Raw genomic sequence first — 17,344 nt, forward strand, 5'->3', positions numbered from 1 at the left:
ATCTCTGTAGTGCGCCTGCTGCTCATTTTATTTTAAATTAAATTCATCTTTAACAAGATTATTGTTATTTCGATGCACCCCGCCGCCACCATCTCTTGACGCCTATGCTTGCGAGGACCACCAACTGACTAGTTTTTTTTTGTTTAATCTAACCCTCACATAGGTGTAGCGAATAAGGGAGGGACTTTTCGTCTAAATTCCCGCTGTCTGGCGTTTGACCAATGATAACCCAGCATATTAAGACGGACAAGTAAAGTAGCCAATGAGACCGCGGTTACTCTCTCAGCGCGACCGTGTCTTTCTGCAGATTTATTTTTCTGCTGCTGAATTGCGTTTTGCGGTGAGTGCTTATGAGAATGGACATAACCCTTAAGGTCGAGTGTGTAGACGGTAACAAGGAGGAAAATGACGATACAGTTGAAAATGGGGAATCGTCCGGTAATAACGGGGAACACGACGAGACGTTTGAGTTGGGAGATTCTTCTGACGAAAGTGACGCTTCCAGCGTGGATTCCAAAGAAGAGTTGCTCGATAACCTGGATCTCGTGTTGGACCAGTAAGTTTACACTCATTTTTCATTGGAGAGTTTTTTTTATATATAAATACTTTATATATAATACATTTTTAGGCAATTTTGAAATCATTTGCAGATTATAAGAACATTTAACTCTTTAATGGCCACCTATAAATGTTTAAATTATTCCATACCAGTGATGGACGAGATATGTCTGAATTAGTGAAGGAGAAAAAAATATGATCAATTGAAATAAATGTGTTGCTAATTTGTATTAATTCACTTTATGGAACAGTAAATTTACACAATATTTAAATTGGAGATTTTTTATATATAAATACTTTATAATCAAATTTTTGTCAATTTTCTAATCATTTGATTGGAGCTAAATAATATGGCTTGAGGGGCAGATTATAAGAACATTTAACTCTTTAATGACCACATGTTTAAATTATTCCATGCCAGGGGTGGACGAGATATGTCTGAATTAGTGAAGGAAACAAAATAAGGGATCAATTTAAATCAATGTATTTTTAATTTGTATAAAATCACTTTATGTAGTGACTAGACATTTTAATGCCCTCATAGACTGCAGTTAATTATTTATATTGCATATTACATAGAACATGATATTTTTACCTATGCTGTTAATGTAGTAGGCCTAACTTTAAGGTACATGTTAATTTGTATTAATTCACTTTATGTAGTGACTAGACTTTCTAATGTCCTCATTGCAGTGCATTTCTTTCTTTTGCATACATAGATATTTACCTAAGCTGTTAATGTAGTAACTTTAAGAAATACAGGTTTACGTTTGTACTCAAAGATAATTATTTTAAGTATGTGCATATTAAAACGTGCCTGTAACTATATTACAGCTTTTTATTTTGTATTTCTTTAGGGATTTTTTATTAGAGCTGTGCTCACTGTGGCATAATAGAAACTGAATATGATCATTTAAACGCAGATGTAGTTGATGTTAAAGACTTTCTTTAGCAATATAGGTATAAAAACAAATACAAACATTTTGTATGAAAGTTACATTTTATTGGGTCATTTTTCATTTGTAAATGTGGCATGTTGTATTCTTGCCTCATGCAACAGGTTTTCAGATCCCTCTGATGATGATGTTGATGATAATGTTGATGATGCTGACTGGAATCCAGAAGTCACTCCACGAAAGAAGAAGAGAACCGGTCTGTCTTCAATCTCTCCATCTCCAGCAAAGTCTAGCAGAACTGCTTCACCTGCTTCTGTACAAAGTAAGCAAGGGAAAGGCAGGAAAAGCAAAGTGAGTCGATCCCTACCTTTTTCCATCTCAGAAGACAAGTGGAAAAGTGCAGATGAGCCTGACATTGAGCCAAATCAGCCAATCTTCAGACCTAGACTAACGCCCGGCTTACAGTTGGTCTCCAATGCATCATGCAGTCCTCTACAGTATTTTGAGTTGTTCTTTTCAAAATCTGTCATGCGAACAATTCTAGCCAACACAAATACATACGGGGCCATGCGTCATAAAGAAAAGAAGAAGCCATGGGAGGACATTTCTGTAAAAGACTTCAAGAGATATCTAGCACTGGTGATTTACATGGGTTTGCTGAAATGCTTCCAAATGTCGGACTATTGGAGGAGGTCAGACATCTACAGTCTGCCGTATCCTGCAAAAATCATGACTCGTACAAACTTTGTTCGCATATGTGCGGCTCTCCACCTTAGTGACCCCATAAAGGATGCAGAGAATGACGCAAAGAAGGGAACGCCTGAATATGACCGTCTGTGTAGGATCAAACCGCTGTACCAGGACATTAGGGACGCATGCAGAGCCGCTTTTCATCCCTTTCAGAACATCTCCATTGATGAAAGAATGGTGGCATCAAAAGCTAGACAGGGTCTCAAACAGTATATGAAAAACAAACCCACAAAATGGGGGTACAAACTCTTCGTACTGGCAGATTCCCTCTGTGGCTACACTTGGGACTTCTTCATTTATGAGGGAAAAATGAATTTAGAGCAGAGCAAAGGCATTAGTTATGATTCTGTCATGATTTTGGCTAATGAAAGGTTGTTGGGTTCTGGCTACAAGCTGTTTGTTGACAACTTTTACACCAGTCCCAAGCTCTTCAGAGACTTGCTCGCTAAGAGGATCTGGGCTTGTGGCACTGTTCGAGCAAACCGCATTGGCCACTCAAAGACAGTGGCTCCTCGTGGCAATATTCGCTGGTTTCGGGAAGACGACCTGCTGTTTGTTGAGTGGAAGGACAAGAGAGATGTGCTGATGTGCTCCACCTTTCATAAAGCCTTTAATGGAGAAACCATAAAGAGGAATGTGAAAGGAGCCGATGGAGTTTGGGCCATTCAAGATTTCCCCGTTCCAGCTGCTGTGTTGGACTACAACAAGTAAGTAGACTTTAATCAGTGTTAATGCCTTTTAAATGACATGTCTTTTAATAAATTTGACTTTCCTTCCAGGCACATGGGAGGAGTGGATCTGTCTGATGCGCTTATTGGATATTACACAGTTCTACATAAAACAAGAAAGTGGTATCGGTCCTTTTTCTACCACTTTGTGGACATCGCTGTAGTAAATGCCTTCATTTTGCACCAGCAGATGGCCAAGATAAAGAACCAGAAGCCTTTGACCCAGAAGCTCTTCAGGGAGGCTCTTGTTAGAGAGCTCGCAGGAACGGGCCCTGAATTTACATCTGACCGAACAGGATCTGGCTCGTCTACTGGCTCCCACCTGCCCAAGTACCTCAGAGGAGACAGCGCAGTCGGAAGACAAAGATGCAAAATATGTCATAGCAAAACTCCAGTGATGTGTGCGACTTGTCAGGTGCATTTGTGCTTTGTTCCGAAGCGCGACTGTTACAATAAATGGCATGAATCGGGTATCTCTGAGTCTGACACAGAGTAAAACTTAAAGAGCAATTCATGTGTAGACAAGTCCAAACTGCCAACCTATACAAATCAAGGAATGAAAGCACTATCAAACTCTGGAAATAGAAAGAAATGCAACATGAAACTAGCAAGCCATTGACAATGACTAATGGCATTTGAGGCTTGTAAATTCTGATAAACTGGAAGTATCATAGAACATTAAACTTTTAGTAGAGGGACTTGATTTGGTCCTTCTCTTTAGTGCGCACCATCTGGATGTTGGGGTCGATCTCCAGGTTGAGAGGTGTCAGAAGGGTCTTGTTGACGGAGACACTGGCCATTGGAGGCCCCAAATATGCCGAGCTGGTGCTGAAACTTGGAGCGGATGCTCCCAATGAGATCCCACTTAAACTGCTGTAGCCGAAACCTCCCATCCTCACGGAGCTGCTGGAACTGATGCGTTTGTTTCTCAGACTCATGGATAGTGACGAGAGAAACTGAACTGATGTTTCAGATGAGAACAGGTGGGCAGACCTGAGCACGACGGGTGTCTCTCTCTGTGTGGAGAGGCTGGGCTTTTAAACTCCAACCAGGATTTGGTGGAGAGTTCCTATTGTGGGAAAACCTGTTTCAGATTGGACACACTGTCGGCTTTATCTGAGCTCCCGAACACAGTGAACACACACTCTCTCAGTTTCTCTTTCTTACTGTTTCACTGTTCTCATATAGCATCTAAATGTTTAATGTGGCTGTAAGGGGTTTACCGTTTAGGACCCAAGGACCAGATGTTTGAAAGAAGACCCAGAGTCAGAATTATAAAATATTGAAGAAAAGTTTTACTGAAGATAGTTTGCAATTTCATCAGCAGAAATCAGCTTCAAGACTCACACAGGAGTTTGTAGGCCGCCCCCTTTACAGTTACAAAGATCACAGGGCCGGGCTGGGTTCGGACAGATATTTAGAAATTATGTTCGGGTTCGGGTCGGGCTCGGTCACATCAGCGCGATAAAGCATTGAACATTTTAAATTTAAAACAGCTTATTATGTAGGTAACGTTAGCCAATGTGCCTGATGCTTTCACTTGATGCAAACGTTCGTTTTTGTGATTAAAATGCATGTAAAATTTTACCATAACATCTGTCTTCCTGTGTGCGCAAATTTCAAATTTGTTTATGTAGCCGTGACAACCAAACACGTGCATGCGTGCCTATGTTAAGTGCGCTTGTTTCTCCGTGCGCGCTGATGCACTCATCCTGTTGACATTTCCGAATGCCTTCCTACAGTTGCTTAATAAAAGCGGGCTTTCCACACAAACAAACGTACATGTGTCATTAGTATGAGAAAAAAATGGGATTTTAACTGTCGGTCTCGGGTCGGGCTCGGACATAAATATCTTTATGCCTGTCGGGCTCGGGTCGGGTTCGGTTACTGCTCTGTCGGACGCGGGCCGGGCTCGGACAGAAAAATTCGGCCCGATCCGCACTCTAACACACACACACAGCAGTTATACCATTTCCAAGGTCTAAACTACGTCATTGCTTACAGGCTGAATGATTCTGATTGGCTAAGAAATTGATAAACAGTAATTTTCCACACATATACAGATAGACTGAAGCATATCTCCATAGATTATGCAGCTGACACTCGGACCCTGAAGTTAGGCACGTTGTGACCTTCCAGGTCGCAGATTTGGGTTGCTGGGCACCAGCATGTCCCGAACAACAACTCAGTCAATCTCCAACAATGCCAGTGGTTCCTTAACCTGTAACCAAGAAGACTAACACACACACCGACACACAGCTTTTCCAAGGTTGGATTTGGCCAGGCTCTAACTATAAACAGGAGTCTTGTCTCAAAACATCAAGATAACAAGTTCTTTCTCTCAGGATAGGACACTTTAGTCTAAATGGAAAATATAGGCTTTAACTGACAAATGGTCCCTTAAACCGGCCATTCCCAAAACTGTGGTCCTTGAGGGTACTACAGGTGGTCCGTGGAAAGGCAAAATAAAATCTAAAAAAATATTTTTTTTCCTTCATTTTACCAGGAAATTCTCATTAAAAAATAAAAAGTAAAAAGAATATGTATGCCTATATTGATATAAAATTTAAATTAAATTGTCAAGTTATTGTGTGATTACTGGCTAGTGGCGCTCGGCCGTGATGTTCAAGTGCCGTTACAACCACAACATGGATCGGTGGATAGTACCTTTATAGGCAGTTTATATGAAACGAAATGTTTATAAATGAAATGAATAAGACCTGTTATTATTTTAATTTCCAGTTAGTTTCTTGATCTCGCGTTTCTGAAATGTTTTGCGGATGTGCTGTTAAGTGGACAAACTCAAGCCTAATTTTTAAGGACTTGTAAAACTCTGAAGATTAATAATCCCCTAAAATCGCCAAAGGTTTTGAAATGTTGACTATATCCAAGTGTTCTTATTACTGTAATGATTTCATACTCCATTGCTATGGAAATAAGCCTGTTGTTCAAATGAACCTGATTATGCCCTCTGGCGCTTGAGTAAATAAATAAATTAAATATATGGCAGCCGTTGTGTGCAGTAAACTTTCTTTTAACAAGCCTGTTGTACTGATGTGATGACCAGTTATAGTTTTAGTGCTAGTAAGTCTATTTAGAGGTGTGGATTAATTCAGGTAGGACTGTGTGTAGACATATTTTATTATGTGTATTAGGCCTATGTGGTGGTCCACGAAAATTCTTGATTACATAGTGGTCCACACACACAAAAAGTTTGAAAACCCCTGAAACTATAGACTTCAATGACCCCTATGTGTTTTCACATGTTGAAGACCTTTCTCAAACACAAAACAAGTCCCTATTTAATTTCTGGAAGCCGGGATAAATAGGCAAGCAATGTTACTGCATTCAGATATCAAATACAGACATTAGAAAGAATACATGAAAATAACATTTCAGTAATCACACTGGTAACTTCAATAACAAAATAAAATCTCCAGAGAAGTCATTCAACTCATGTGATATTTAGAAGGAAAAATATTGATTAATACCTTGATGATAATCACTCATTACATAAACATTGAAGCAGCAGTGGATTCCAATCCACCCCCTTCATGGCCCATGTCAACAACATTCCCAAACTAACTGCATGCCCTAATAAAGGTTTTTTTTTTTTAATGCTGTCCTAATATCTTGTATTTCGTGTATGCATTTTAATAAAACTGTTTTATATTTTAGGGCCACATTAACCAGAAATCTTGAACTTGTGTGCATAAGTTTCAGAAAGATGACAACTATTAAGAACACAGCATGATTTTATGATTTGCTTAAACAAAATATGTTAAAGGAGAACTCCGGTCAATTTTAACATTGAGCTAATTTTTTTGTACATTTGGAGTGCTGTCAATACAGAGAACAACGACAAAAATCGGTGTTGCCTACACCGAGTTATTCTATTTTTAAAATTTGCACCCTGTTGACTTCAATGGGGCAAGTACTAAACCTGCTTTTAGCCTCTTAACATCCTTGATGTGTCATTACAAGTGCACAGAAAATGTGAGTGATTCCTTCTGAGTGAACACGAGTGAGTCTGACTGCAGTAGATGTGAAAGAAATGTATAAAAATGATGTTATTTAAGCCAGCGCAAATACCTTTGTTTACATCCTGTTTTTCGGTTGAAGTCCTAAGTAGTCGATTGCAGAGTTCACACGCATAGGTTTAATACCTATGATCACGCGCCCGAACTCGGCAATCGACTACTGTGGACTTCAACCGAAAAACAGGATGTAAACAGGTATTTGAGCTGGCTTAAATAACATCATTTTTATACATTTCTTTCACATCTACTGCAGTCAGACTCACTCGTGTTCACTCTGAAGGAATCACTCACATGACCTGTGCACTTGTAATGACACATCAAGGATGTTAAGAGGCTAAAAGCAGGTTTAGTACTTGCCCCATTGAAGTCAACAGGGTGCAAATTTTAAAAATAGAATAACTCGGTGTAGGCAACACCGATTTTTGTCGTTGTTCTCTGTATTGACAGCATTCCAAATGTACAAAAAAATTAGCTCAATGTTAAAATTGACCGGAGTTCTCCTTTAATATAAAGCTAAAATCAAGCTTTTTGGTGCGTTTTAAATAGCAAAAGCAATGTATTTCTATGCGAGCAAAACCATGCTATCCTTCCCTCCAGCAGTCGTCTACTAGATAAACTAAGAGGTTGAGCACTCCACCTACTGGAAAGACATTTTACCAGCTTTGTTGTCCATAATCTTATCCATCTTCATCTTCGCTCTCACCCTCATCAACTGGCAGTTGTGTTTTATACCTTTTTTTAAGTGCTATAGAAAATGTGCAGATCATAATATGTGCAGATATAGTATGTGAATTACTATTCTTATAAGTACATTACAAAATCATGCAAAAATACTAATATATTTAGATAATTCTAACTCTTGTAAGGCTGGAAGCTTACGGTGCTATTTTGAACAAAAGGCAGTTGAAGGATAACGTGTATAATTCAAATATTTATCTGACTACAATATAATTAATCTGTCTCCATTAAAGTTGTTGTTATTCTTTAACCTCTTATTCTTTAAAGGTCTTTCTTAGAACTGATATGGATTTGACCTGAATGTTTAGATAACGAAAGTTATAATCACTTTAGCTTTCAACATAATCAGTGATAAAAGGAAAAATTCTCAAAGCCTTTAAAGCAGGCAAAGTTATTTATAAGTTACATGTTTAAATATACAGACAGTAGAGTGGAACAACATACTGTATAGAAACTTAGTTGTAACAAATAATGCACTGTCGTGCAGAAGAGGCCGTAAAAGCCTTTTTTGTAGTATGAGGTTACGCACCGGTGTGCGGGAGTGACAGGGTTAAAGCCTTTCTCCTAGATCAGCAGTTACCTTTCCTTCTTATACCCTGAGCAAAGCAATGTTAAACATGAGTGGAATACCAACACCAAACCCAACTGACAGGAAACCAAAAGATGAGGCAAATGGGTGGAGATCTAGAGGGGGAGAAGAACATTAACATATTCTCCTCAATGTATGCTTAAGCAATAGTACCTAGATTGTACAATAGGATACTTTAATATCTCTATTAAGTTCACCACCATTCATTTCAGCTTATAAGCTGTCAGATGAGACCAAACATGGCATAGTTACATATTAGAACACACTAGTAAATAAACAGTATGTAGTTGAAAGCATGTGAAGCAAATGGTACAGACGTGTCATTGAGGTGCAAACGACTCTGTCTCTCCCGACAGAACCGTTCTGTGCCTGGAGTGTCCCAACAGTCCTCAATCAGTATATTGATGAAATCCCTGCACTATCGGCATTAGCATACTGGGATGAGGAAGGCCATTGTGCCACGTTTAATTCATATGTATACCTTTAAAAGGCTTTATGAAGGACTAGGGCAGTAAAGAGTTCTGCCCATATTTGCTCAGCCCTACACTCTTTTCCTTGCACAAATAATACATTTGTAATCCAAAGTATGCCTGGAATGCCCTTAATATTGCAGAATGTTGCCTTGAGGCAACACAGGTTTTATTTATTTTTTATGCCCTCTCAAACATTTGATGATATATAATGTACAGTTCTTGAAAATACTTCTTTATTTAGTAGTGAAGGTGACTCGTATTTTTTATGTGGGTGATTAACTGGATGAAAATTAGTGAAAAATGCACTTTTCATCTGAGAAAATATGGAGCCATATGTTGAAACAGCCACAAAATTGACCCCTCTAAGTCACGTGACCACTGTTTTTTGCACTTTCATTGATTAGTATTTGAGTTCTTCTCCCCTGAGATAGGTTTGACCAAAGTTTTGCTGTCTCATTTTTTTAAATTTAAACTAAAATAGACTATGTTGACTGGAGGAAACACTGTACCACAGTGGGTTAAATTAAAGGCACATTGAGTCTTTTTTTAGTTGTGGTAGCTTTTTTTTTTCCTTTAAATAAAAAAAACTATTAGGATTGCTTATCTCTGTAGTGCGCCTGCTGCTCATTTTAATTTAAATTAAATCCATCTTTAACAATGCCATTATTGTTATTTCGATGCACCCCGCCGCCTATATCTCTTGACGCCTATGCTTGAGCGAGGAATCTAGCTAATTATAATGACTATAGGACTGACTGATAACCCTCACATAGGTGTTGCGAATAAGGGAGGGACACTTTTCGTCTAAATTCCCGCTGTCTGGCGTTTGACCAATGATAAACCAGCGTATTAAGACGGACAAGTAAAGTAGCCAATGAGAGCGCGGTTACTCTCTCAGCGCGACCATGTCTTCCTGAGGGAGATTTATTTTTCTGCTGCTGAATTGCGTTTTGCGGTGAGTGCTTATGAGAATGGACATAATAACCGTTAAGGTCGAGTGTGAAGACGTTATCAAGGAGGAACATGACGATACAGTTGAAAATGGGGAATCGTCCGGTGGTAATGGGGAATCGTCCGGTGGTAATGGGGAATCGTCCGGTGGTAACGGGGAACACGACGAGACGATTGAATTGGGAGATTCTTCTGACGAAAGCGACGCTTCCAGCGTGGATTCCAGAGAAGAGTTGCTCGATAACCTGGATCTCGTGTTGGACCAGTAAGTTTACACACTTTTTAAATTGGAAGTTTTTATATACAAGTAGCCTACTTTATATATAATCTAATTTTAGGAAGTTTTCAAATCATTTGATTGGAGCCATACAATATGGCTTGAGAGGCAGATTATAAGAACATTTAAATCTTTAATGACCACATATGTTTAAATTATTCCATACCAGTGATGAACGAAATATGTCTGAATTAGTGAAGGAGAACAAATTATGATCAGTTGAAATAAATGTGTTGCTAATTTGTATTAATTCACTTTATGGAACAGTAAGTTTACACAATATTTAAATTGGAGTTTTTTTTATATAAATACTTTATATATAATCGAATTTTTGTCAATTTTCTAATAATTTGATTGGAGCTAAATAATATGGCTTGAGGGGCAGATTATAAGAACATTTAACTCTTTAATGACCACATATGTTTAAATTATTCCATGCCAGGGATGGACGAGATATGTCTGAATTAGTGAAGGAAACAAAATAAGGATCAATTTAAATAAATGTATTTTTAATTTGTATAAAATCACTTTATGTAGTGACTAGACATTGTAATGCCCTCAGACTGCAGTTAATTATTTATATTGCATACATAGAGCATGATATTTACCTATGCTGTTAATGTAGTAGGCCTAACTTTAAGGTACATGTTAATTTGTATTAATTCACTTTATGTAGTGACTAGACTTTCTAATGTCCTCATTGCAGTGCTTTTTTTTTTTTTTTTTTTGCATACATATTTACCTAAGCTGTTATTGTAGTAACTTTAAAGATGAACTGAACTGAAAATTTGAGTAAAGGTGATATAACAGATGTATTTTATTTATTCTCATTGGAACAATTAGAACAATTATGACAGAATTTGTTAAAAGGGATAAAATGGTACATTGAAAATGTTGTTGTTGTTGTTACACGGGGGCCGCCATGTTGGATTTCAGCATTCCGCTACGTCACTGGAATGGTAAGCTACTCTGTTGCTATCCAACACAAGCAGAGCAGCCATAGCATGTACATAGTCTGAGGCTGGAACGCTCACGTCAGGCAGAGGACAGAGAAGTATGTTAACTGTTATCATGCTATTAAGTATACTAAGCAAAGGGCTGGATGTAACTTGTCACATACACAAAACATGTACATATTCACTTACACGCACATATAACGTGTAACGTTAGGCTTTATAGCGTTCAACAAAAGTGAGACTGACACACTCTGCATTCATTGAAATTGAACTTGAGTAAAAAAATCAAGCTAGATACCAAACGATCCAACCAAGGTAAAGAGCTAGAAGCTAAACACGTTGGAAGCACTTTTGTCAAACTCCACAAGCTAGCCACCACTCCGACCATATAAACTGTATAAATAAATCATAAATCATGACTCCGACGATAGCACAGATCGATAATAACGCGTTTATAGCAGCTAACTAAACCGCAGCAGGTCTGTAAACAGAATCCAATGTCCCTCTACTCACCCTGAAGCTAGCTGATGTTCATCGTGTCTGGAAACATTGTTGATGCAGGGAGTTCAACTCGCAGAACTAACGTTAGCTGTTAGGTCCATAGTAAGAGGTATCTGTGCAGTAACCGGCCGTGCAGTATTTTGATTTTAACATTTTGCGTGCAGCTAACTTAACAAGCGATCCCATTTGATGAATTCGTCCAATGACATTTGCATTTATCTGCCTCGATTTTCTAAAACGCACAGTAGCTCAACCATGTTTTAGTATTTTTCTCTTAAATGCAGACGACATATACAAGCAGTCTCTATTAAAATGCATAATGTGCTTGTATACAATAAATGAGAGTGCATGACAGGCTACAGCCCTCCAACCTCCCACCAAATTTCCCTCTTATAACACCATGAACCACTATTGCTCCATTAATAATTGACTATGTACATTGCATACAATCTGTATCATACCTGCATTACTTTTATTTTGTGTAATTTACAACGTAACGGCGTTGCATGCTCGTAGTTTCTTTTGCACTTGGATCAGTGAGGCGATACAGCGCGCGCCGCCGCATTTGTGCATGCAATTGAAGAGTGTGCGCTATGAGAACAGGATAACGGCTGACAGGACAAGAAAGTCCGTTTTTCTGAGGTGAAAGACTTTATTTCAGCGTACACTTATGTCGCTGCCTGGTAGTTCCTATTGTGCTGGGTTTTCTGAAGTAGTCATGATTCGCCACATAACATGCTCTAAACACGCACGCAGAGTGGAAAAGGAGGAGCGGGGGCGCGGGGAGCAAGGATCACAAATTTGAACTATATCAATATATGCGATATGGTCTAATTCCATATCGCATTTCAAAAAGAAATGTTCCAGGTTGACCTCTCTGCAACAGATCGATTCCGGTGCAGTGTCTATGCTCCGGCAGCGCCCGCACCCACACCAGTCACTTCCCCCCCAAACGATCCTGTACTGTAGGTGGAGCCTGAAACTGATCGTCCTCCTTGTGGTGGTAGTCAGGTACTACTGGCCTGTCCCTCACAGGCTGAAATGCGTAACCAAAATGACTCATTTTCATGTGTATAGGACCTGCAGCTGCAGCTGCCTATATACCTTCGCAGATCCCACCATTCCAGTGACGTCATCAGAATGGCCAGTGTTCTTATACTAACAAACGCAATTTTTGTGTTGCTTTTTAAAGAAGCTATATTGATATTTTTAATATATATATATATTTTTTTTGTGTAATTTACTTTTAATTGTCATAAACAACAAGTTATCAATGTTGATTCTTTCAGTTCAGTTCATCTTTAAGAAATACAGGTTTACGTTTGTACTCAAAGATAATTATTTTAAGTATGTGAATATTAAAACGTGCCTGTAACTATATTACAGCTTTTCATTTTGTATTTCTTTAGGGATTTTTTTTATTAGAGCTGTGCTCACTGTGGCATAATAGAAACTGAATATGATAATTTAAACGCAGATGTAGTTGATGTTATAGACTTTCTTTAGCAATATGGGTATAAACATAAATACAAAAATTAAGTATGAAAGTTTCATTTTATTTGGTAATTTTTCATTTGTAAATGTGGCATGTTGTATTCTTGCCTCATGCAACAGGTTTTCAGATCCCTCTGATGATGATGTTGATGATAATGTTGATGATGTTGACTGGAATCCAGAAGTCACTCCACGAAAGAAGAAGAGAACCGGTCTGTCCTCAGTCTCACCATCTCCAGCAAAGTCTAGCAGAACTGCTTCACCTTCTTCTGTGCAAAGTAAGAAAGGGAAAGGTAGGAAAAGCAGTGTGAGTCGGTCCCTACCTTTTTCCATCTCAGAAAACAAGTGGAAAAGTGCAGATGAGCCTGACATTGAGCCGACTCAGCCAATCTTCAGACCTAGACTAACGCCCGGCGTACAGTTGGTCTCCAATGAATCATGCAGTCCTCTACAGTATTTCGAGTTGTTCTTTTCAAAATCTGTTTTGCAGAAAATTCTAACCAACACAAATACATACGGGGCCATGCGTCATAAAGAAACGAAGAAGCCATGGGAACACATTTCTGTAAAAGACTTCAAGAGATATCTAGCAATGGTGATTTACATGGGTTTGCTGAAATGCTTCCAAATGACAGACTATTGGAGGAAGTCAGACATCTACAGTCTTCCATATCCTGCAAAAATCATGACTGGTAAAAACTTTCGTCGCATATGTGCGGCTCTCCATCTTAGTGACCCCAAAAAGGATGCAGAGAATGACGCAAAGAAGGGAACGCCTGAATATGACCGTCTGTGTAGGATCAAACCGCTGTACCAGGACATTAGGGACGCATGCAGAGCCTCTTTCCATCCCTTTCAGAACATCTCCATTGATGAAAGAATGGTGGCATCAAAAGCTAGACATGGTCTCAAACAGTATATGAAAAACAAACCCACAAAATGGGGGTACAAACTCTTCGTACTGGCAGATTCCCTCTATGGCTACACATGGGACTTCTTCATTTATGAGGGAAAAATGAATTTAGAGCAGAGCAAAGGCATTAGTTATGATTCTGTCATGATCTTGGCAAATGCAAGGTTGTTGGGTTCTGGCTACAAGCTGTTTGTTGACAACTTTTACACCAGTCCCAAGCTCTTCAGAGACTTGCTCGCTAAGAGGATCTGGGCTTGTGGCACTGTTCGAGCAAACCGCATTGGCCATTCAAAGACAGTGGCTCCCCGTGGCAATATTCGCTGGTTTCGGGAAGACGACCTGCTGTTTGTTGAGTGGAAGGACAAGAGGGATGTGCTGATGTGCTCCACCTTTCATAAAGCCTTTAATGGAGACACCATAAAGAGGAATGTGAAAGGAGCCGATGGAGTTTGGGCCATTCAAGATTTCACCGTTCCAGCTGCCGTGTTGGACTACAACAAGTAAGTAGACTTTAATCAGTGTTAATTATGCCTTTTAAATGACATGTCTTTTAATAAATGTTACTTTCCTTCCAGACACATGGGAGGAGTGGATCTGTCTGATGCGCTTATTGGATATTACACAGTTCTACATAAAACAAGAAAGTGGTATCGGTCCTTTTTCTACCACTTTGTGGACATCGCTGTAGTAAATGCCTTCATTTTGCACCAGCAGATGGCCAAGATCAAGAAACAGAAGCCTTTGACCCAGAAGCTCTTCAGGGAGGCTCTTGTTAGAGAGCTCGCAGGAACGGGCCCTGAATATACATCTGACCGAACAGGATCTGGCTCGTCTACTGGCTCCCACCTGCCCAAGTACCTCAGCGGAGACAGCACAGTCGGAAGACAGAGATGCAAAATGTGTCAAAGTAAAACTCCAGTGATGTGTGCGACTTGTCAGGTGCATTTGTGCTTTGTTCCGAAGCGTGACTGTTACAATAAATGGCATGAATCGGGTCACTCTGATGAGTCTGACACAGAGTAAAACTTAAAGAGCAGTTCGTGTGTAACAAATCAAGGAATGAAAGCACTATCAAACTCTGGAAATAGAAAGAAATGCAACATGAAACTAGCAAGCCGTTGACAATGACTAATGGCATTTGAGGCTTGTAAATTCTGATAAACTGGAAGTATCATAGAACATTAAACTTTTAGTAGAAATGGGCCACACTCAGGGTTGTTCAGGGACTTGATCTGGTCCTTCTCTTTAGTGCACACCATCTGGATGTTGGGGTCGAAGGTTGAGAGGCGCCAACAGGCTCTTGTTGACGGAGACACTGGCCATTGGAGGCCCCAAGTATGCCGAGCTGGTGCTAAACTTGGAGCAGATGCTCCCAATGAGATCCCACTTAAACTGCTGTAGCCGAAACCTCCCATCCTCACGGAGCTGCTGGAACTGATGCGTTTGTTTCTCAGACTCATCGTTGGGTAGTGACGAGAGAAACTGAACTGATGTTTCAGATGAGAACAGGTGGGCAGACCTGAGCACGACGGGTGTCTCTCTCTGTGTGGAGAGGCTGGGCTTTTAAACTCCAACCAGGATGGGGTGGAGAGTTCCTATTGTGGGAAAACCTGTTTCAGATCGGACACACTGTCGGCTTTATCTGAGCTCCCGGATCGGCAGTGAACACACACTCTCAGTTTCTCTTTCTTACTGTTTCACTGTTCTCATATAGCATGTAAATGTTTAATGTGGCCCATTTCAACAACATTCCCAAACTAACTGCATGCCCTAATAAACACATTTTCAAAAAAAGCAGTCCTAATATCTTGTATTTCATATATGCATTTTATTAAAACTGTTTTATATTTTAGGGCCACATTAACCAGAAATCTTGAACTTGTGTGCATAAGTTTCAGAAAGATGACAACTATTAAGAATACAGCATGATTTTATGATTTGCTTAAACAAAATATGTTAAAGCTCAGAGTAAAATCAAACTTTTTGGTGCGTTTTAAATAGCAAAAGCAAAGTATTTCTATGCGAGCAAAACCATGCTATCCTTCCCTCCAGCAGTCGTCTAGTTAAACTAAGATAGGTTGAGCGCTCCACCTACTGGAAAGACATTTTACCTGCTTTGTTGTCCATATAAATTGTTTGAAAACTGATAGATTTTGTGCTCTCCTTTTTGTTTTGACACATAGATATTTGAATCTTATTGTCAAAACAATGTTGTTATATATGGCTTTAAATGCTGTAAATGATCATATTAACATTTAGCTGTCAAGTGTGCTTCTGTTATCAGATGCTATTGTATTTAGTTTCATTTTGCTTAGAAATTCCACCTAAAATACACATTTACTTTTTATAGAAAGACATTTGGTAATTTTGCATTTAATATCTGTTTCCATTTTGTATATATGTATATTATGCTAACAAAACCATGCTATTCTCTCCTCACACTAGTGTAGTTTAAGACATGTTGAGTGCTCCACCTACTGGTAAGCTTTTTGTTTGCTTTATTGAAATCTTTGCTCTCCACATTGTTTTTCCACAGATATTTGAGTGCAACTGTTAAAACAATGCAATGCTGAATGTTGTTATATATGGTTTTAAATGTTATACATCGTCATATTAACATTTAACTGGCTAACCCTCTATGGTGCGCAGTATGAAATCAATGAGGAAAAAATATTTGTGGTGTTTTTCCTGCTTAAAATTGAACACTATAACAATATCAATAAACATTTTCGTCAATTTTTATTGATTTTTTTTTTAGTTTGTTGCCTCAAGGCAACATTGTACCACAACGGACAAATTTAAAACATTTGACATTTTCATGTAGAAAAAATAAATATATTTATTGAGAACGTCTATTTCTTTAACCAGATACTTGAACAAACACATTTATCCAGTTTTTAGCATATTACAAATTTCATATTTAATAAAAAATAACATTTCATATCCAGCTGTTGCTCTTAAGCAACATTGTACCATCATAGACAAAAAATATAACTATACTATCATATCATCAAGTTATCATATCAATCATGTTCATCTTCGCTCACCCTCATCAACTGGCAGTTGAATTTGATACCTTTTTTAAGTGCTATAGAAAATGTGCAGATCATAATATGCGCAGATATAGTATGTGAATTACTATTCTTATATAAGTGCATTATAAAATCATGCAAAAATACAAATATATTTAGATAATTCTAACTCTTTTCCTTGCAAAAATAATACATTTGCAATCTAACCTAGTATACCTGGAATGCCATTATCATTGTACAATGTTGCCTTGAGGCAACAGAGTTTTTTTATTTATTTTAATTTTGTTATGTCCTCTCAAACATTTGATGATATATAATGTAAAGTTCTTGAAAATACTTCTTTACTTAGTAGTGAAGGTGACTCGTATTTTTATGTGGGTGATTAACTGGATGCAAATTAGTGAAAACTGCACTTTTCATCTGAGATAATATGGAGCCATGTGCTGAA

At 38.6% G+C, this 17,344-nt stretch overlaps 2 protein-coding genes across 2 annotated transcripts; both read left to right on the forward strand.

Moving 5' to 3' along the window:
- Positions 1-2,551: 2,551 nt before the first annotated feature.
- On the forward strand, positions 2,552-3,428 carry LOC307169312 (piggyBac transposable element-derived protein 4-like; the record flags this gene model as incomplete). Its single annotated transcript, XM_079889879.1, has 2 exons — positions 2,552-2,911; positions 2,984-3,428. The coding sequence occupies exons 1-2, from the start codon at positions 2,556-2,558 to the stop codon at positions 3,426-3,428; spliced, it is 801 nt and encodes a 266-aa protein (XP_079746005.1). The 5' UTR covers positions 2,552-2,555.
- Positions 3,429-9,648: 6,220 nt separating this feature from the next.
- Positions 9,649-16,599, forward strand: LOC307169310 (piggyBac transposable element-derived protein 4-like). The gene is made up of 3 exons (XM_079889877.1): positions 9,649-9,988; positions 13,072-14,364; positions 14,440-16,599. The coding sequence occupies exons 1-3, from the start codon at positions 9,738-9,740 to the stop codon at positions 14,885-14,887; spliced, it is 1,992 nt and encodes a 663-aa protein (XP_079746003.1). The 5' UTR covers positions 9,649-9,737; the 3' UTR covers positions 14,888-16,599.
- Positions 16,600-17,344: the final 745 nt, after the last annotated feature.

This window comes from Squalius cephalus, assembly GCF_949319135.1.
Source record: "Squalius cephalus genome assembly, chromosome: 13".
Lineage (NCBI taxonomy): Eukaryota > Metazoa > Chordata > Actinopteri > Cypriniformes > Leuciscidae > Squalius > Squalius cephalus.

Coding starts and splice junctions, on each gene's coding strand:
- LOC307169310 (XM_079889877.1), top strand. CDS start 9,738: ATGAGAATGGACATAATAACCGTTAAGGTCGAGTGTGAAGACGTTATC. Junction 9,989..13,071: donor CTGGATCTCGTGTTGGACCA/GTAAGTTTACAC, acceptor CTCATGCAACAG/GTTTTCAGATCCCTCTGATG. Junction 14,365..14,439: donor GCCGTGTTGGACTACAACAA/GTAAGTAGACTT, acceptor CTTTCCTTCCAG/ACACATGGGAGGAGTGGATC.